This window comes from Talaromyces marneffei, chromosome 1 (assembly GCF_009556855.1).
Source record: "Talaromyces marneffei chromosome 1, complete sequence".
Classification (NCBI taxonomy): Eukaryota; Fungi; Ascomycota; class Eurotiomycetes; order Eurotiales; family Trichocomaceae; genus Talaromyces; species Talaromyces marneffei.
The window spans coordinates 5,935,647-5,956,060 of record NC_072348.1 but is presented as its reverse complement, the minus strand read 5'-3'; the positions used below and the strand labels follow the sequence as shown (position 1 = coordinate 5,956,060).

Sequence of the window (20,414 nt, the reverse complement as noted above, 5' to 3'; positions counted from 1 at the left end):
TGGCATGATACATTTCAAAAGTCTTCATTTGATCATTCTTCTTCATGCAATGAAAACCAGACCGTCTCCATAAGAGTGCAACCCTTCATTTACAGAAAATCATCCTTTGCGGCTCTGAGTATTGAATTGACGATATAGTGGCTTAAAGCTTATCTGCCACGGAAGCATTCCGACATACGCGACATGAAGTTATCATCTCTCATTCTCAATGACTTTTTGCTTCTATTCTCGAATATCCAGCTCACGGTAGCTCTAGCCTATACACCAGACCAAGTAGGATTCAACCTCAATGAGAATAAGACTGCGACCAACCCTCTCGACTACTGGGGTCAATGGCAGGACCATGAATATCACCCCTCTCCGAGCAATTGGCGAATGCCATTCTATACAGTGTTCCTTGATAGATTTGCAAATGGCGACCCGTCAAATGATGATGCCAACGGGACACAATGGGAGCATGATATATTATCAAATCAGTTGAGGAACGGAGGCGATGTTCGTGGTTTGATGGATAGTTTTGATTATTTGCAAGGGATGGGAATCAAGGTAATTCACTGAGCTCTGTATAGATCAAAGTGCAGACACTGACCTTCCTGCAGGGACTTTATATAGCCGGTATGCCACACATTAACGAGCCCTGGGCTGCTGACGGATACTCCCCGTTAGATTTGACGTTGCTGGACCGTCATCTGGGCTCAATTGATGACTGGCGGTCAATGATTGAAGAGGCACATAGACGGGGGATGTATGTTGTCATGGAAAATACTATGGCGACGTAAGTACTCATAGGCACAAACTTCTACTTAAGACAACCCACTCACTGTGAACAGGATGGGAGACCTTATAGGCTTTGAAGGTCATTTGAATAATTCAGCACTGTTTAATTCACACGGCTACAACTATGTGTGGAAAACTTCACGTCGATATCATGACTTTCAACCTGGCAACGAGTGGCTGGATGATTGTGAATGGGAATATCCAAGGTTCTGGGATGATTCTGGTCAAGGTGTCATCGAGACAAACCTGACCAGAGGCTGCCAGAACAGTGAATTTGATCAGGTACTGCCAAAATTTCGCGTGTATCATTGTTGAAGATGATGGCTGACCTGAAGCAGTATGGTGAAGTTTCCTCGTTCGGCGATTATCCAGAGTGGGAGCGTCAAATCACGAAATTCGCTTTTGTCCAAGACCGTCTCCGGGAATGGCGACCTGACGTGAGGCGAAAGCTAGAGCTCTTCTCTTGCATCACCATAGCAATGCTCGATGTTGATGGTTTTCGGATCGATAAAGCTTTGCAGGTAACACTTGATGCTCAAGGAGATTGGTCGAATTCCATACGTCAATGTGCTCGTCGCTTTAATAAGCACAACTTCTTCATCCCGGGAGAAATAGTTTCTGGGAATGCCTTTGGCGCTTTGTACATTGGTAGAGGACAACAGACCAATCAAACCATGGATAACATGACAGAAATCATTACGATGGCGAACTCTTCCATTCCTGGTCTTCATCTGCGGTCCTCGGACAAGGTGGCTTTGGACGCTGCAGCCTTCCACTATACAGTGTACAGAGCACTCACTAGATTCTTAGGGTAAGCATTCGGCCAGTCTCTATTTTATAGTTTACTAAATTATCGAAATAGTATGGACGGTGTTTACGAGGCTGCAGGCGATCCTCCCACCAATTTTGTGGAGCTATGGGATACTTTGGTGCAAACGAACGATATGACCAACACGAATACTGGAGAATTTGACCCTCGACATCTATACGGACTCTCAAATCAGGATGTTTTCCGGTGGCCGTCCATTACCAACGGTGTTGAAAGGCAGCTACTCGGGCTGTATATAGTCTCATTGTTATTCCCAGGGATACCCGCATTGGTATGGGGTGAAGAACAAGCATTCTATATCCTGGACAATACGAATTCGAACTACGGTGAGTGACAATATTTTCTCATGTTGAAGTCGAGACTAATATACCTACAGTTTTCGGTCGTTCGCCCATGACTTCTTCGTTAGCATGGCAATTACATGGCTGCTATAAAGTTGGCTCGGTCAAATACAGCGACTTTCCAACGGACAGTGCCTTACGCGGTTGTATGGATGATAGCGTCAGTCTTGACCACCGTGATCCCACGCATCCCGTTCGGGGACTTTTGAAAACAATGCATGAAATACGCCAGAACTATCCCGTACTCAATGACGGCTTCTATCTGCAACAGCTGTCGAATATGACCCATGATATCCACCTGCCGGGCAGCAATGGCACGCGCACTGAGACTGGTTTGTGGAGCATTCTCCGCTCACGCTTCGCGCCTACCCAGGACTTTACAGGACAGGCACAGGGAAACCAGAGTGTGTGGCTGGTTTATCACAACGATGACATGGCAGTCAATTATCAGTTTAATTGCTCTGACGAGCAACAGGCGTTGGTGTCTCCCTTTGATTCTGGTACAACGGTAAAGAATCTGTTGCCCCCTTTCGAAGAATACACCCTTCAGCCAAGCGTTCATAAATTAGGGTAAGATGATAGAATTACCTAAGGATCTGAACATTTATTAACATGACCTCTTAGATTGGACGGTTCTACGGGTTTCAATGGATGTCTGTCCAACCTGACACTGCCTGCTTATAGCTTCAAAGCATTCGTACCCAAAAGTGCATTCGTCGCTCCATCACCGTATATCACAAAGTTCGAACCTGGCCATGATGCCCGTCTACTCTCAATTGACACGACAGGCGAGCGGGTACCGATTAGCTTCAGTTTCTCGGAAGAGATGGACTGCGATAGCATCACGGCTGGGCTTTCTGTTACGTCAACTGCTCTTAATGGAGAAGCTGCTCGGTTTGATAACAGCTCAATATCTTGCAATTTACTGCCCGAAAGACAGCAAACTATTTATCAGGGTACCTTTGAAGGTGTCTTCAATTACTCAATTGAGCTTGAGAATGTTTTTCATGGTATTCATGAAATAGTCCTGAATAATGTCACCAACAGAGATCAGAATCGCACCACCAATGTAAGCATTACCGTTAAGTTCTCTGGAAGTACGTATGCTAATTTGTTACAGTCTGTGGACCATTTCATGATACGCATAGGATCTCAGGAAAACCCTATGGTATGGCCTAATCAAGCGAATTACAGCAGAAGTCTTCTATACGCTGATGACGCAAATGATGGCTCCCTTTGGGTCTCTCATAAGGCATCAGGTGCCGATCAATGGCGGTATTCCCTAGACTTTGGTTCGTCATATACTCCTTGGATGCCTTATATGGGCGCCAACGTCTCAATTGCTCCAAAGAGTTGGTCAGGAACCAAGTTACAGGCCTGGCAGGGTGAACATATAATAGCTCAGTACTGGAATAGAGTGGCTGGAAGCAGCAATCACTACCAACATGGAGATCTTGACTGGGACAATAAGCCACCGCGGCGTTTCCCTCATCTTTGGATTCAAGGAGACTTCAATCAGTTTGGATATGATTCCGGGTACCCGAGTCAAATGCATCTTCACAATTCCAGTGGTCGATGGGAGTATAACCTGATGACTGAATGGCCAACTCAACTATCACTGAATGCTTGGGGTGTAAATGAAGATGGACATCCTGATATCACTCAAGTCTATGGTGATATTGATGGAGATATGATTTTGGATAGAATTCCTCCAATTACATTGATGAACAACGTCATCAATGTCACTGAGCCTCCTTCATGGCCATTTTTGTCTTGGAAACTATCGCTCGACGACGGCAACCTCAAGATAGACCTCTCTCCTCATGGGTCGCAAAAGACACAAATTGCTATATTTGTTCTTCTTGGGATTTGTCCAGTGGTAACGGCCGTTCTGGCAGTTTGGATATACTTCAAAGTATTTTACCAAGTCAAACGCATCGTTTTTGGAGTTACGCAGCGGAATTTCCGCTCACATGCTCAACAATTGACAGATGATAGTGCAACTGACGTTTCATCAAGCATAGATGACAATGGATCCAACTTTGTGAATATGCTGAGAAGAAATATCAATCGATCACCTTCACCCCGACCTTCAGCTCACAACCAAGCCTTGAATGCGGATGCCGGTGACTCACGTAGAACCGTTCTCATTGCAACAATGGAATACGATATCGAGGACTGGGCCATCAAGATTAAGATAGGTGGTCTTGGTGTCATGGCTCAGCTGATGGGCGCAAATCTCGGCCATCAAAACCTCATCTGGGTGGTTCCCTGCGTCGGGGGTGTTGATTATCCTGTGGATGAAGTAGCGGAGCCCATGAAGATTAAGGTCTTGGATCAGTCATTCCTGGTGCACGTCCAGTATCACCATCTCCGGAATATCACATATGTCCTACTAGACGCCCCAATTTTTAGGGCTCAGTCCAAGTCCGAGCCTTATCCAGCTCGCATGGACGATCTGGATTCCGCCATTTATTACTCCGCGTGGAACTCCTGCATTGCGGAGACTCTACAGCGATTTCCAGTGGACCTTTACCATATAAATGATTACCATGGTGCAGTTGCGCAACTCCACCTACTCCCCAGAACAATTCCTTGCTGCTTGTCTCTCCATAATGCAGAATTCCAAGGCCTTTGGCCGATGAGGACTTCCCAAGAATGTGAAGAGATCTCACAAATCTTTAATTTAGATCCTGTTGTTGTCAAAAAATATGTGCAGTTCGGCGACGTCTTCAACCTTCTGCATGCAGCAGCTACTTATTTACAGATTCACCAAAATGGCTTTGGGGCCGTTGGGGTGTCGAGAAAATATGGGAAAAGGTCCTGGGCCAGGTATCCTATATTCTGGGGTCTAAGAGAGATAGGTTCTTTGCCCAACCCAGATCCTTCAGATACAGCAGAATATAATCAGGATTCCCAAGCAACAGACGCGGAGGTTGATCCAGCGTTTGAAGCAATGCGTTCAGACATGAAAAGCGAGGCCCAAAAATGGGCAGGCCTGGAGCAAAACCCTAACGCCGAGCTTTTCGTTTTCGTTGGAAGATGGTCCATGCAGAAAGGAATCGATCTCATTGCCGACGTCTTCCCTTCCATTATGGAAAATTCTCCTACAACACAACTCATTTGTGTTGGACCTGTGATCGACTTGTATGGTCGATTTGCGGCTATCAAGTTGAGCAAGATGATGGACATGTATCCCGGGAGGGTCTTTTCCAAGCCGCAATTTACTGCTCTACCGCCGTACATTTTCAGTGGTGCTGACTTTGCATTGATACCTTCACGAGACGAGCCGTTCGGACTTGTGGCTGTGGAATTCGGTAGGAAAGGCACCCTTGGGGTTGGGTCAAGGTAACTCCTACATACAAGTATTTTGTTATGTGATTTGCTAATTGATGTTGAAACAGAGTTGGTGGTTTAGGGCAAATGCCAGGGTGGTGGTACACCATGTAAGTCTATCGTCTCTTCAAGAAAGTATCGTAACTAACTGGTAAAAGTGAATCAATGACATCGAAACACCTCAATCGCCAGTTCAAACAAGCTATATACGAAGCATTGAACTCAAATACATCAGATCGAGCCATCATGCGTGCTTGGTCAAGGAGGCAGCGGTTTCCAGTGGCACACTGGATCGAAAATCTAGAGACTCTGTACGTAAGCTCAATTGCCAAACACCGCAAGCACTCGAAGCAAGAGAATCCTTCCAGGACAAACTCCATGGTACGAATGAGTTTCTCGACGATTAGCAGATCCAGTATGCAGACACCTGTTCAACCGATGGAATTTTTAAGACAAATCGGTCATTACAGAGGGTCTGCTTCACAAAGACCAGAACCTCACAGGAGGGCAACCTCGCAGGCCATCAGTTTATTTAGTATTGAGCATGGAAACTCGTCAACTGAGGAGAGCAGTTCTCAGTCGGCAGATGGTCATGCAAGCATTGATCAGCAATGGCCTCTACAAGTGCCACGTTCCATGACATACCCATCTTCCGAAACCTCAGAAATACCCCCTACTACACGAAAAGGTGGAAATGAGTCATCCCGAAACAGTACAGCACCCAGCATAGAAGGAAATGGTTTCCAAAGCACCTCAGTCTTCGACCAGATCAGTGCAGTGCCCGAAGATGCCATGAGTAGCGGTCATCTTTCATTGCGTGATCAAAACCGGAATTCTTCAAATCTGAGTCTACTGAGCGTCGATAACATCATTCGCGAGGACCGAACATTCAACTTACAAAAAGTGAATCCATTCTTCACCGATTCCTCGGGGAGATATGCCCAGAGATTCGAAAAGCGGCTTAAACATCTCAATTTCAAGAATTCTGAAGATCAGCTTTGCATTGAGCAGTTTCTGTCAAAGAGTGAAAAGGAATGGTTTAAGATGTATCGTGATATCAAACTCGGTCGAAGCCCCAGTCCCAGTCGTGCAGCAACGCCTGTATTGTCGACAATTGCTCATATCACGTCATCAGACGAGAGGACTGGTGGTGGTATCCCGACTGACACGGAGAAACCCTTAGAAGGGGCCAATATATCGGAGGAAGAGCTCAAACTTCCAGAGGGATATGTTCCGCCTTCTGGGTTGAAAAGGTTTATGCTATGTCGAATTGGTGATTGGCCAATTTATTCGATACTCCTCTCCTTCGTGAGTTTTCTCTCCTCAGTTTGCGCCCCCCCCCCCGTAAATTGCATTTCTCCTACTAATGACTTCTTATGTATAGGGCCAAATCATAGCAGCGAACTCGTATCAAATTACACTTCTCAATGGGGAAGTCGGAGAGCCGGCCGAGAAATTATACCTGATTGCTACTATCTATCTTATTTTCTCAATCGTGTGGTGGATAGTGTTTCGCTCATTTCGGTCAATCTTTGTCTTGTCTGTGCCATTTTTGGTAAGTCGGGTCCTCACTATTATTTCCCATATAAAATGCTGACATATGTAACAGCTCTATGGACTCGCATTTGCATTCATTGGTATTTCGCCATTCGTGACTGTCTCAACCAGTCGTTGGTGGATCCAAAATGTAGCCACGGGCCTTTATTCAGCAGCTTCTTCTAGCGGATCCATATATTTTGCACTCAATTTTGGAGATGAAGGTAGCTATAACCCCTATTCACACAAGTCCGGACTATGATAAATCTTTTATTAACGTGAAAAAACATTAGGCAACACTTCTGTCGGATCATGGGTATACCGAGCCTGTATCATTCAGGGAACACAACAGATCTATGTCTCTTTCCTTTGGTATTGGGGCAGTAGACTAGCTGCTGAGTCTCAAGCAGGGGTCACAAGAAATAGTTTGGCCGATTCTCATCCAATATTACTTACTGGCGTTGGATTGGGAATCGCATTCATAATGTGGATAGTGGGCACAGTCATATTCTTAGGGTTACCCGATTACTATGCCCAGTCTCCTGGCAAAGTCCCGGCGTTTTACAAATCACTTCCACGGCGGAAGATCGTTCTGGTATGTCTAATTCTTCTTTTTTTTTGATTTACTGGCAGCTGCTTACAAACCATGTAGTGGTTCTTCTACGCAGTCTTCATCCAAAACTACTGGCTCTCAGCCCCCTATGGCCGCAACTGGCTCTACCTCTGGTCCAGCCAACACGCACACTCCTGGATGATCACAGTAATGGTCGTTATCTTCTTCATCGGTATCTGGGCCATTGTGTTGTGGATATTGGGTATCCTCTCAAAACGTCATGCATGGTTTGTGCCTATATTTGCTATTGGACTTGGTGCACCGAGATGGTGTCAAATGCTTTGGTCGACTTCGAATATTGGGACGTATGTCCCCTGGGCTGGGAGCGCAGTAGCTAGTACGCTTGTTGGAAGGGGGTTGTGGTTATGGCTTGGTGTGCTGGATGCGTTGCAGGGCGTTGGTAAGAAAAGCCCCTTTCCTCCCCCCTTATCTTTACGCTGTCGTGACGAGATACTGATTGAATTCGAAATGATCAATAGGATTCGGCATGATCCTCCTCAACACACTAACCCGCCTCCACATCGCATTCACTCTCCTGGCAGCCCAAGTCATAGGGTCCATAGGCACAATTCTTGCTCGCGCCACTGCACCCGACAGCACGGGTCCAGGCGACGTCTTCCCCGACTTTTCGGCTGGTGTTCACGACGCCCTCTCCAAGGGAGACTTCTGGGTTTGCCTGTTGTTTTTGTTATCCATCAATGTGCTCTGCTTCTTGTTCTTCCGGAAGGAGCAGTTGCAGAAGCCGTGATATCGCTATGCTACTTTTCCCTCGGCATGTAGAGAGGGTGAACTACATGTTTGTTTCGGTCTTGATTCTTGGGCGTTGTCGTTCTTTACAACTTATGTAATGGGTAATCGTCTCCTATGTCTATACTCGCACTTATCAGTTAGATTACATTCGGAAATCATACACGATTCATTTCCATGCACAATTGATCATTTCTCCATCTGCTCCCCTATCTTCTTTACGGTGCTACTAGAAATGGAAAACCCTAAACCAACCGAACTCATTTCTACAAAAGCACTCCGTAGACTCGAAAAAGAAAAATTGTGAAGAATTTAAAATCAATTTTGCTATCAATAATACATCATCTGACTTGCAAAACCCTGCATAACCGAGTTTCTCGAAACAGTGGCAAAGGAGGACAAGTAGAAAAAAAAAAGTTCAAGTCAAAGCAGACCAGAGTCAAGTCGGTAAGAGCATGCAATCAGAGCACGGTGAAACCGTGTGACGGCTCCTGGAGACTCACTGGCGATCCAGTCATATAAAACACAAGAAGTGGAAAGAGGAATTAGAAACTCAAACATACATGCCCTCGTTGAAAGGAAGAGAAATAGCAAAGTGGTTAGAGGGGGTCAATTGGAATTGTTTCTCTGACCGACCCATCCATCACCACGAAGAGACTCCGTCACCATTATACCAAAAGCGCGCACACAACGAACGCCGTATCCGATGATCATAAGCAGGTAGTTAATGATCAAGAGAAATTGGAAGAAAGAAACGAAAAAAAGTATTATGGCACAAATAGCAGTCAAAACACAGAATCTCTTAAGAGGGGATATAAGAGTTTGAAACACGCATGGTCTTGTCTTGAATCATCAAAAGTAATGTATCATGCAGATTTTGCTGAAGTGAGGAACACGAGGTTTGCTCAATCACAATCACTCGTCGTCGTCGTCATCGTCGTCGTCACTGCCAACGTCCCCGTTAGCTGGCCCTGTGCTATCCCGGTTACTGTTGAATGTGAGTTTGAGTTTGGGTTGTGCAGATGGGGTATCAGCGCCGAGAGCGTCTGTAGTACCGTCCGCAGCGGAGGATGCACCGTCGTCTCCGTCATCGAAGTCGGCAAATTGGGGGTAATCTGCCGTGAGTTTTTTCAATTCCGCCACACAGGTGCTCTGTACGATATTAGTATACGGACTTCAAAAGATGTTATGAGACAGAAAGGCTTACCTCGATTTGATTAGCATCTGCGAACAAGATACTGGTATCCTCGTTGTACGTCCTAGCATTCTGACAGAGAAGGTGGATGTCTGCTCGGAACTCCTTCAGGCTTTGATATTCGTCTCGGTTGATTTTCTTTCTAATCATTTCCATGGCGATGGGATTTTGAATGATCATGTAGTAGTCGGGATAGTGCATCTTGGGCGGTGGCTTCATGAAAGGCTCAATAATGGCTCTGGTCATAGGCTCCTCATCGGCGTCTCCGTCCTCGGGCGGAATCTCTTGTTCAAGGTCAATCAATGTCTGATAGACACTATCCAATATTTTCCGCAACGCTGCTCGATCACTGCCGCTCAAAGTATCAACAACCTTGGAAGGCTTGCCCCTCTTTCGCTTGACAGGCGGCGTTTCTTCAATTGCATCATCTGCCTTACGCTTGCCCTGAGGACCTTTGCGTCGTCTCTTGACTTGAGGCGTTTCAGAACTTTCCCGAGATGGTTCAGGTGATGATTCCATGCCACCTGTTTTACGTGAACGTTTTTCTTTGTTCGAACGTCTTCGCTCAACTCTGGCGTCCTTACGAGCAATGGCGTCTTCAATGGTATCATCGTCGGCGTCCATTGCCATAAGCCATTGGTCCTCGGTAAGTCCATCATCGTAGCGGGTTACCTTACGTTCACGAGCTCCACGACCGGTAACTTCCTCAACTTCAGCCTTGGCAGTCGGCATATCTTCTGCAAGGTAGATATCCGGCAATTCGTCTTCGCCCATCAGTCGAGGGTAACGATGACCTGGACCATATTGTTCGTTCTTAGCACGGTCTTGGTCAATCTTCTGGAAAATGGTCAACTCCTCTTCAGATCGAGCCATGATTTCATTTAGATCGTCGTCATCCATCTCATCCTGATCGTTGAGCTGTTCACCAGCTTCTGCACTTTCAAGTAGAGTACGAAGAAGTGCCTCTCGCTCCTCATTGGTGGACTTGTTATCGAATTTACCGGCTTGAATGACTTTGCCATCCATATCCAACTTGAATTGAGCACGACCCAAAATCTTCTCTTCAACAGAGTTAGAGGTGATCAATCGAAGAATTCGGACCTCATTCTTTTGACCAATACGATGGGCACGATCTTGAGCTTGCAGATCTTGATGAGGATTCCAATCCGAGTCGTAGATGATAACAGTATCAGCAGTCTGCAAGTTGAGACCCAAACCACCAGCACGGGTCGAGAGCAAGAAGCAGAAATAGTCAGAGTTGGGGGCGTTGAATAGCTTTAAAAGTTCGGAACGATCATCCGACTTTGTAGAACCGTCCAGACGTAGATACTTGAGTCCACGGAATCGCAAAAAGTCCTCCATGATGTTCATAATTTGAGTCATCTGGAAGAACAGCAACACACGATGCCCAGTAGCTTTGAATTTAGGCAGTACACGATCGAGAAGTTCAAACTTTCCGGCCGTACGCCAGATAAGATCGTTGGTTCCGCGGCCTGGGTTCATCTGATCCTCAACAGGTTCGAAGACAAAGGGGTGGTTGCAAAGCTTTCGCATTTGCATCAACATATTGCTGAGACCGCGCATACCAATCTTTCCTCCCTTTCCATCACTGACGACCATCTTGTTGTGTGTAAGAAGCTGCTTGTAGAGCTTGGCCTGCAAAGCAGAAGAACGGCATTTGATGACACGTTCCTGCTTGTCGGGCAAGTCCTTTTCGACATCCTTCTTTAGACGTCTTAGCAAGAAAGGACGAAGAACCTTGTGAAGACGACGAATGACGAGCAGTTGCTCTTCTTCGGTCAAATCTATCCGGTCTTGATTACCAGTATTGGCGAAAGGTGTGTTGAACCATTCGTCAAAGGATTTCACGGACTTGAAAATACTTGGCAAGACGAAGTTCAGCAAGGCCCACAGTTCGGGAAGATTGTTCTGAAGAGGAGTTCCTGTCAAGATAAGTCGATAACGGGTGTTGTAGTACTGGGTCAAAGTACTGCTCAACTTGGACTGGGCGTTCTTCATACGATGACCTTCATCGACAATCATGTGTTGCCACTTGATTTTGCTCAGCAGGGGACGATCCTTGATGATATATTCATATGTTGTCAGAAGAACCTGGAATTGACCGTAGCGAATAGTCTGCTGTTGCTGCTTGCGAACGGCCGGGGGTCCTTTATAGACGACTTTTGTAACCGATGGTGCCCACTTGTCGAATTCAAGATGCCAGTTGGTAAGCGTACTCAGGGGAACAATAACAAGGAAAGGTCCACTGTTCTTCTTGACCTCGATCAAATACGTGATCAAACTGATCGTTTGGATGGTTTTTCCGAGACCCATCTCATCGGCAAGAATACCGTTAAGATTGTTGTTGTAAAGTGAAATCATCCATTGGAGACCCTTCAACTGATACTCTTTGAGAGTGCCACCGACCAAAATAGATGGCTGCGCAGTAACCTCTTCTTTAATACGGTGGGCCACAGCGTAGTAATCGATCTTGCGACCGCCGCCCTCTTCATCGGTGGCGTACTCCTCTTCTGATTCTTCCTCTTCCTCAAATTGTTGATCCCCTCCATATCGCTCTGCTTGACTGCGCTGCTGCTCCTTGACAGATGAAGCAAGTTGGTTCAAGAAACCATCGGTCTGCTTGAGCAAATGAGAAATACGCGAGTCTTTGGCCTGGCCCAAAAGTTTGAGGTAAGTCTCCTCATCGTTGGCCTTAAGAGCCTGCAGACGTTGCTTGGCAGTACGTTCAACACGCTTCTGCTCTTCACGTTCCATGTATTGGTGTTGTTGAAGCATGACGCGACCCAATTTCTGCATGCGAGCGCGTTGTTGCGCACCATTTTGCAAAACTTCTTGGCTGCGTGCCAGGATTGCCTGTATCTTCTCGCCTTGCTTCTGCTTGTCGCGATTCTCGCGAGCGTCACGTTGCTGTTTCTCCAGCCTTTCGGTGATTTTGGCTTCACGCAATGTCTGTTTCTTCATACGGCGATGGATAGAACGGTTTCCTGTCATTCCAAGATTGTCATAATGGAACATCTCATGCTGAATCTGTTGACGGAATTTGCGCTGTTTCGGCAAAAGATGGAGCATTTTGTACTCAATCAATGCTTTAAGCTTCAAGGAGTCGTCAGGAGTAGCAACCTCCCCGCGACTCGCATCCCAAACACCAAGATTCGCAGGTAGCTTCGCGAGCTCTGCTTTGCGAGCAGTTATCTTGTTATAAATGAGCAGTTCCTTGTCCTCGCGCACTCGCTCCAAATCAATACCAGTAGGGAAGATACTTGGGATGCGCGGGCGATTGGCCCTGTTCGTATGGTCGGTATAACTGATGGACTTGGGAAACAGCTCGTAAGGCGACTGAAGTTCCTCGTAGAAGTTGAAAGCTTCACTCTCCTTGTCAACAGGCTCTGCCAACTTGTCTCCCTGGGTTTCCGTAGCAGCTTCAATGATGGATTCAGCGGTCGACACATTGTTAACGGGGGACGCCGTTTGCTGTTTGGTTGCACCAAAGAGCTGTCTTTGGAGTGGCAAGGGGACTGGGCTGTTCTTTGCAAGTAGCTTGAAGGCTTGGATCTGGTTACGCAAGGTAGTCAGCTGTTCCAGTGAAAAGCTGCCCGTCGGCGTTGCCAATTTCTTCGCCAATCCAGCCTGCGCAACTTGCCCAGGTTGTTGTTGGAGTCCGCCAGCGACAGCATTTGGTACTTGACCGTTCGACACCGAGGATATCGAGGTAGATCGACCTGGAAGTGAGGATTAGATTCATATAGCTCAAACAGGATATCGATTTACTTACCATTTACGCCATTGGCGACAACATCGGCATTGCTCCCATTGGGTTGTTGCTGTTGTTGCTGCTGCTGCTGTTGTTGTTGTAATTGTTGTTGTTGCAACTGATGCTGCTGGAGCTGTTGTTGCTGGAGCTGCCGTTGCTTATTGAAAGCCTGTTGTTTTTGCACGGCCGAGAGAATATTATGCGCCTTGATATATTCGGGATCATCGTGACGCACTCCAGCCCGTTGCATTTCACGGAATTTCTACAGAATCATTAGCCAAAAAAAAAGAAAAGAAAAGAAAAGGTAAGGTAATGTAAGAAAATACGGGTTGACTTGCCTGGTAGACTTCCTGCAAACGCTGCGGCGTTAGTTCGCCTGGCAGATTGGGATTGCCAGGGACATTCGGATTGGCGGCAGCCATATTATTGGGTGGTTGTTGAATTGAAGCCATGTTGCGACCAAAATATTTATGTTTTTTGTTTCGAATTTGGCGGAGGTGCCCGCCGAGGGCGGTTTGCTAGGAAATTTTCCTAAGAGGGCGTAGAATAAACGCGTCGATTTGATGAATGGGATGAATCAAAGAGCGCAAGGTTCGATCGCGAAAAGCGATGCGCAAATGCGAAGCGATGCCAAACGATGAAATGCGCCTCAAAGACCGACGTTGAGACTTGATGAGCGCGGGTGGGTAGTGGTGGTGGTGGTTTGTCTCTCGCTCAATAGGAGGACAAGACACAACAAGGACCAAGTGGGAAGACAGCCTGCCAACGAGACCGGCGGAAATTGACAGCGACGGTCGGGCCAAAGGGCCCTAAATGGAATGAAAATCGCGTTGGGAGGGCGTTCAAAGGCTTGGGCGGATAAAAATGGTGATGGATGGGATACGACGCGACGGAGTTTGGTGGTCGGGGGTCCTGGGCTGAGCCTGGCTGGCTTTCTTCTCTGCAACGAAGGGAAACCGGCGAGGGCGAAGATTTGCCAGCAAAGGCCACGGTTGAGCCACGTGATCTGGGGCTAACCGCGTTCGGGATGTGCTCCGGCAACGTGTCATGTGATACGCGAGACACCTTCAACATTGCACTAGTCCGTCTTGACCCCGGAGCGGATAATCGATATCACGAACTCGGTTGTATCGTCTTACTCTCATTGGCCAATGCTAACTATCACATTGATATAACTAACTATTGATTACAGTGATTACGCTCTACGTCAAAGCACAATATTTTTGATCTACGTAACGTCAACTTGTTAAAGCTTTCTCCAAAAACTAACTAGAAGAACAAGAACAATCATCAAAAGGGATCCTGCATGGTACCAGCCGTGGATCCACAGAAACTCAACAGTACAAATACAAATACAGATAGCATAATCAATACAAAGGCCAATAAACTTGGTGCTCGAATCGCTCTCGAGTAACGCTTATGCTCCGATCAAATTGCGCTTGGCTGGAGGAGGTGGGGGAGGAGGCTTAGGCTTGGTCGCTCGTGATGGGGGTGGTGGAGGAGGTCCTTTCTTCTGAGCGGGTGAAGTAGAGTTCAATGCGGATGAGCTGGGTGTGCGCGAAAAGTAGCCGTTTTGCGATGCAGCAGACGACTCCGATCTATCATCGTACGGGCTCACGTTGCCATACGAGGAGCCGTCCTGGTAGTCTTCATAGATCTTGCTGACTGGTCTCAAATTTGTTCTGGCCGTACGGACTGAAAGATCACTATGAACCCGATTAGGTGCATAAGATTCATCGTTGCGTGAGTGCGTAGAGCTATCGTAAGTTGAGACGCGGTTGAGCGTTGGACGTGAATAGACGGATTCTGGTCGTGCTTGTGGTGTATCGTCGTTCTGCGCAAAGAATGTGGAAGATCGCCTGGTCTTGATCATTGGCCGGGGAGGTGAGGGTGGAGCTACTTCTTGGACTGGCTCATATCGCTCTTGGTATGAATGCGCCGTGTTTGAGCGCGCTCGACTAGGGCGGCGGCTGTTTGTCTGTGACATGGGCGGATTCCTGTTTTTTTTTTAGGCCGATTAGCATGGCTTTGTCTTGCTTGTGTAATTCCGTATAGAATCGACTCACGCTGCTGGTAATTCATTTCTCAACTGAACCAACACTTCGCGACAACGCTCGTGATAGTTGAGCTCAGCGTCAATGAAAGCTGTCAAATCCGTCAGGTTTTCACCTTCCGCTTCTTGAATATCCATCATTCTGCGGTAAACGTCGTCATTTGTCTCCTCATATTTGGCTTTCTGTGAGCGGAGTTCCTCTTCGACACGGAAGTCCTCCTTCTTGGCCTTTTGCATTTTTGCCAGTGAAGTATCATAGGCCAGACGACGGCTTTCTAGTTTTTTGCGAGCATTCTACTCGGGTTAGTAATTACTTCAAGCAGCAAATAATACGAGTATCATACCTGGTACTCTTTCAAAGAGGCTAGGCTTCGCTCAAGAGCCTCGAGCCAGCTTGTGCTAGATTGAACAGAGTAGCTTTCCTGTACGAAGTTAGTCATCAGGTCTGAGACTTCATTTTGAGCTTGCGAGACCGTACCTGAATACGGGCAAGCCTTTCGTGGGCCCTTCCAGTCACTGAGACCACAATTAGCAATGTACATGTAAAGTTTAACATGGCTATCCGGAACATACAAGCCAGAGATCGACCAAAGTCGGAGTGAGAGTCAAAGTCCTCGCCATGCTGGATCATGACACTTCCCAAGTGAGCGATTGGGAGTGTCTTTTCCTTATCGTCTCCTTCCTTGCGCTTAGAGATGGCCTTGACGTATGCAGTCATGGACCGGTGCATTTTCTCCATACCTAGTAGAAGCAATTGTTAGGCGGAATCGTTGGAAAGCAACTCAATTAGCAACATACCATCGTGTCGTAGGTTCATTTCCGTTTCCATGGCCTTGAAGTCTTCGGAGACATTGGTCTTGACCTCTCCTCCCATTCGTTCGCCAGCCCATTGCTTGAAGCGATCTAATTTCTTGTTTACGTTCATCGTGGCGAGATGGTATAATGATTCTTGTTGTTTTATCGGTAATTATAGTGAGATTGTGTCCGACTTAGGCGTCACGAGGGGTATCCGGTGAGAGAGATTATGGAACGAGTATGCGACTGTGCGTCGGTGGAGGAGTCGTTTTGGATAAAGACAGGCGAAATATTGTCGAGGTCGATCGCAACAAACGGTGAATGCGATCTGTGGTTCAAAGGTGAAAAGGGACGCAATTGAGTCAACAGGACAGGTGTGTGTTGCCCGAAAGCGTCCAAGATGGAATGAGAACACGCGGCAACCGACCAGCGCAGTCAGAAAACTCGATGGCAGACAGAGATAGACGCTTGAAAGTGCTGGCAATCAGCAACAGGATGAAATGAATGAACGGTCGCAGAGGACTGTATAAGAAAGAAGGAAGGAAGGACTGGCAGAGGGGATAGATAGATTAAAGATCAAAGAGCGAAGGGGGGGGGGGGTGTCGCAAATGATCCCAGCATTATCAGTGCATTCCGTGATTGGGCGGCGATTAGACATTGGAGCCAACGGTCCATGTTCCATCACTAACTCTTAATCTTTTCCCCTGTCGCCCACAAAACCACAAATCCGACAAATGTCCCAGCGCTAACTCAGGCCCCTTGAGTCTTTGCCTCTTGATTGACCCACCGACGTACTTGTTTGGTCTGGTCTGAGAAGCCAGCAGGCAAATCACAGCACGCTGGAAGTCTGAAACATCCATAATGCCGTGTATTATTACTCCGTCCACGAGGTGGATGTTTGCTGTTGCCTCGATCAACCCCTCTTCATCCAGTGACCATCAACTGATTAGAAAGTGACTTCTGTATACAGAATAGCTACGTGTTTTGTGCACAGCCCTTCTAGGCATTTGTTGTACCACACTGCATAATTCTATTCTCCAGTCTGGAATCTTCACATGATGTGATACTTGCTGCCTATGTAGTAGGAGGCAGCGGCGACACGCGTTCCATTTTTATCTCGATGTTCACAGCCAGTGGATCTAACTCGCATCCTCCTGGTTGAGACTGTCTTACTACGTATAAGAGCGCTTACTGCCCACCTTGTGGGGTTTATGGGTCCGCACTGCCTCATAGCCTACCCCGGTAGATTTACGTACAGAGCCTAGCCCGAGACATGCCAAGCGCTAAACCCTAAGGTCTGCATGGGGGTTAGTTACATTAGGGTTGCGTTACGCCCTGGCCCTCTAACAACAAACGTCAACTTCAAAAACGTTGTATCAGCCTCAAGTCTACAAGACGAAGTTATGAAATATGTACGTGGTAATAGTTACAGTTACATAGCCAGTCAATATCCTTCAAGAAAGATCTTGAGATGACGAATGCTGCAGGGATCAGTCCTACACACGATTTCTGTCACAACCTGAGCATTTCAAGATCGAAGAGCAGCCAGGTTGAAATCATGATAGCACCTGGGTACAGAGGAGCAAAAGGATACTCAAGGCGCCTATGTGTACCTTGTCAATATCTGAAATCTCCTATACAGATGCAGCTTAATTCTGATAGGCGTTAGCTCATGCACCCTGGGGAGTCGAATGCACCAACCACAAGGATGGAACATGCAACTACGTCTTCATGTGCATCGGCGTCTTTCTTTGTAGCGCTTGATTGGGTCTGATCATAGCCCTATAGACGCTGATACAGTAGTGCACGTGGTTAGACACTTCAATGTTGAACGATTAAACAAGAACACTATTCGAATATATATACATCGTGAAGCAGCCTCCCTCTATCCAACCTTTAACACTGAATCCTCTGCTGTTTCTATGTTACTTCCAAAGTATTGCTAGTATCCTCTCATCTCAAAATATAGACTCTAAACTGGCAATTTAGAGAGAGAGTATAATACCTACAACCTGCGGCCCTAATCGCCGGTCACAAGCAATACTTCCGCCGCCAATACCTGGACTCCGAATCCAAAAATCGCATCCCTTCAAACCGTTTACAAAATGGAAGTAAGTGCCTAGATATCAACATCTAGTGATAGCCAGGAGCCACTCATTCATCCAGCATAAAACATCCATCCATGGCGAATAAGCATGAACATTCTATTCACAGGTGGCCGTCTCTATTATTTGAAGTATCATGCGAATGGTTAAATCTCACGAATGATGTAGATACCTCCAGATGTCCTTACCCGTATTTACCTGACATTGCTACGAAACTTGTCTACGCCTATCTGAGAAGAGAAGGAAAAGGAGAGTGAAAACTTTGCAATCATATCCTCAACTGATGGTCATGTTACCAAACCCAGCCACTTAAGCCAATTGTGAAGGAACATGCAAAAGCTCAATATCTTGTAAGTTTGTTATTCGGTTTGAATTGAATTGCTCTGCCCACGGATGTATCAATGGATTTTGCCAGGTAGTGAATAATATCTAAAAATAAATATTATGTAATTTATAAAGGACCTAAGTTAGTGACAGTAAAAGTTTTATTCAGGCTAGATGTCTTATTTAAAGTCACTAGAGGTTCTTATTTAGATACCGGTTGGGTGTGACGGTGCCAAAACCGGTTGGTATTGCTAGGTGCGTTGATCTGCAGAGAACGTTAAGCATGAAGAGGAAAGTAAAAGGAAGGAACCGCTCTCCCACTGGGAAGACCCTTTTGATAACCGTCGGATCCTCTATTCCCAATCGGGCACCGCTGAAGGCATTCCCAAATCCAGCACCGCTTGGGGCTCCGTGCCCTGTCTTAGGGTTTGACGGGAGAGGCCGTCTCGGTGCTTGCACAAGTCCTTCCCAGAGGTCCAGAGGTCCAACTATCACATTGGGAAGGCATCATGAAATAGTGTGACATGCCATGTTTTAGAGAAGTAGGCTCAGATTTGCAAACCTGAGCGCTCCTCAGAGAAGATAAGTTTACTCAGCGTCAATAAGGATTAATATATTCTTCATCGGACATTCATCGAGGCTGCTTACAGAATGGCTCGACGCCGTCAAAAACTTTCTTCCGAGATAGGTAGATGAAATGGACGCTGCAGGAGCTTACAGAGTACAGAGTGAGCACACGGTACTGAGAAGCTCGTTACATGCCGAATCCCTGCTTACTAGGTAACTATAGGAGTTACAATAATGAACGGGAAGGACACCCTTGTAAAACAGGAGAGGGTTCTCTGGTCATGTTATGCTGGCTACCGCTAGGCGAGTCATTGAGGAAAACACTGGAGTAGCCACTGAGCATCACATGGTTTGTATTACAGATTGTATGACTTGCACATCAGTGCGTGTAATCCAGTTAAATAGAGCGCCTGGACAACAACATGTAGCTACACACCTCACAGATTCTTTGCTCGGGCGAATACACTGGTCAGCCGATAAGTCGAAAACGGTTGCTGTAGCCACTCGGATGGTTAATTGAAGGTTGATACCGAGATTGCACATCTGTTGAGATTGGATTATCTCTAAAACACACACAATTCATTGTGTTCTGAATAGTACTTACTAGTGGACGCAATTGCGGTCGTCGAATTATGCTTGGCCCGAACAACAAGGCCCCTTCGTATCTCCTATTAGCCATGTTTCTATCCTGCAATCTTAATTCTATTCTGGCCCTTACTATTGGAGGATTTTTGCGCCGCAATATTTCCAACACTTGCAACGCGTGTTTCTCCCTGCCGAATCCTCCATTAACCGAACCCTGAGCTTAATTAACCGAAGGCTGCCCGAGGCCCCAAGTGCCCGTACCGGTAGTGGCTGGTGGCGCTTTCTAGCAGTTATCTACGTACTAGGTAGGGTAATCGGCCGGTAGGTCCCCCTGCCATGTCGGGTAGGATGGCAGGGCTCTGATCATATGGTTAGAATCCGGGGTGAGAGGAAATGCTGCTGGCGATGCAACCACGCTACACAAGGGATACCGTAGCTATGGCGGCTTAGGCCTGAGAGGCGGATACAATCGGCTGGGAATCATGGGATATGAGCCAGAAGCCTGGGGGCCCCAGATAAAAGAAGAAAAAGAAGAAGACGTACGGAGCATAGTCTTTCCCCCGCTTTACCCCGGCTAATAGGAGGCCTGGGCTGGAAAACCACCCGCAGCTGACACCGTATGGGGAAATACACTACTCCCAACTAGTATCACATTTACTCCGCTCGACAAAGACACTAGAGCAACTCGGGAGATGATATACCGACGCCCACTACGGCTAATAAGATGCCTTGATCAGAAGCAATGGCCACGCGAATGCGACGTTGCGAGATGCGACGCTGCAACCGTGGTGCTCGGAAAAATGAGTCGTTGACCTTAATGAGTGGTGGAGATGTTGGCT

The 20,414-nt window shown here is 46.8% G+C and overlaps 3 protein-coding genes across 3 annotated transcripts; 1 reads left to right on the top strand and 2 right to left on the bottom strand.

Annotated features, from left to right (window-relative positions):
• Positions 1-183: 183 nt before the first annotated feature.
• On the top strand, positions 184-8,180 carry EYB26_002181 (uncharacterized protein; the record flags this gene model as incomplete). The annotated part of the gene is made up of 16 exons (XM_054261487.1): positions 184-546; positions 600-615; positions 667-775; positions 831-1,059; positions 1,116-1,588; positions 1,640-1,932; positions 1,983-2,517; positions 2,572-3,016; positions 3,068-5,295; positions 5,352-5,393; positions 5,442-6,591; positions 6,668-6,838; positions 6,893-7,043; positions 7,113-7,414; positions 7,472-7,832; positions 7,912-8,180. The coding sequence occupies 16 exons, from the start codon at positions 184-186 to the stop codon at positions 8,178-8,180; spliced, it is 7,137 nt and encodes a 2,378-aa protein (XP_054117462.1).
• Positions 8,181-9,094: 914 nt separating this feature from the next.
• EYB26_002180 (uncharacterized protein) lies at positions 9,095-13,598 on the bottom strand (the record flags this gene model as incomplete). Its single annotated transcript, XM_054261486.1, has 4 exons — positions 9,095-9,331; positions 9,387-13,114; positions 13,168-13,408; positions 13,485-13,598. 4 exons carry the CDS (start codon positions 13,596-13,598, stop codon positions 9,095-9,097), a joined length of 4,320 nt encoding a protein of 1,439 aa, XP_054117461.1.
• Positions 13,599-14,563: 965 nt separating this feature from the next.
• Positions 14,564-16,124, bottom strand: EYB26_002179 (uncharacterized protein; the record flags this gene model as incomplete). The annotated part of the gene is made up of 6 exons (XM_054261485.1): positions 14,564-15,143; positions 15,213-15,493; positions 15,544-15,621; positions 15,678-15,715; positions 15,773-15,940; positions 15,998-16,124. The coding sequence occupies 6 exons, from the start codon at positions 16,122-16,124 to the stop codon at positions 14,564-14,566; spliced, it is 1,272 nt and encodes a 423-aa protein (XP_054117460.1).
• Positions 16,125-20,414: the final 4,290 nt, after the last annotated feature.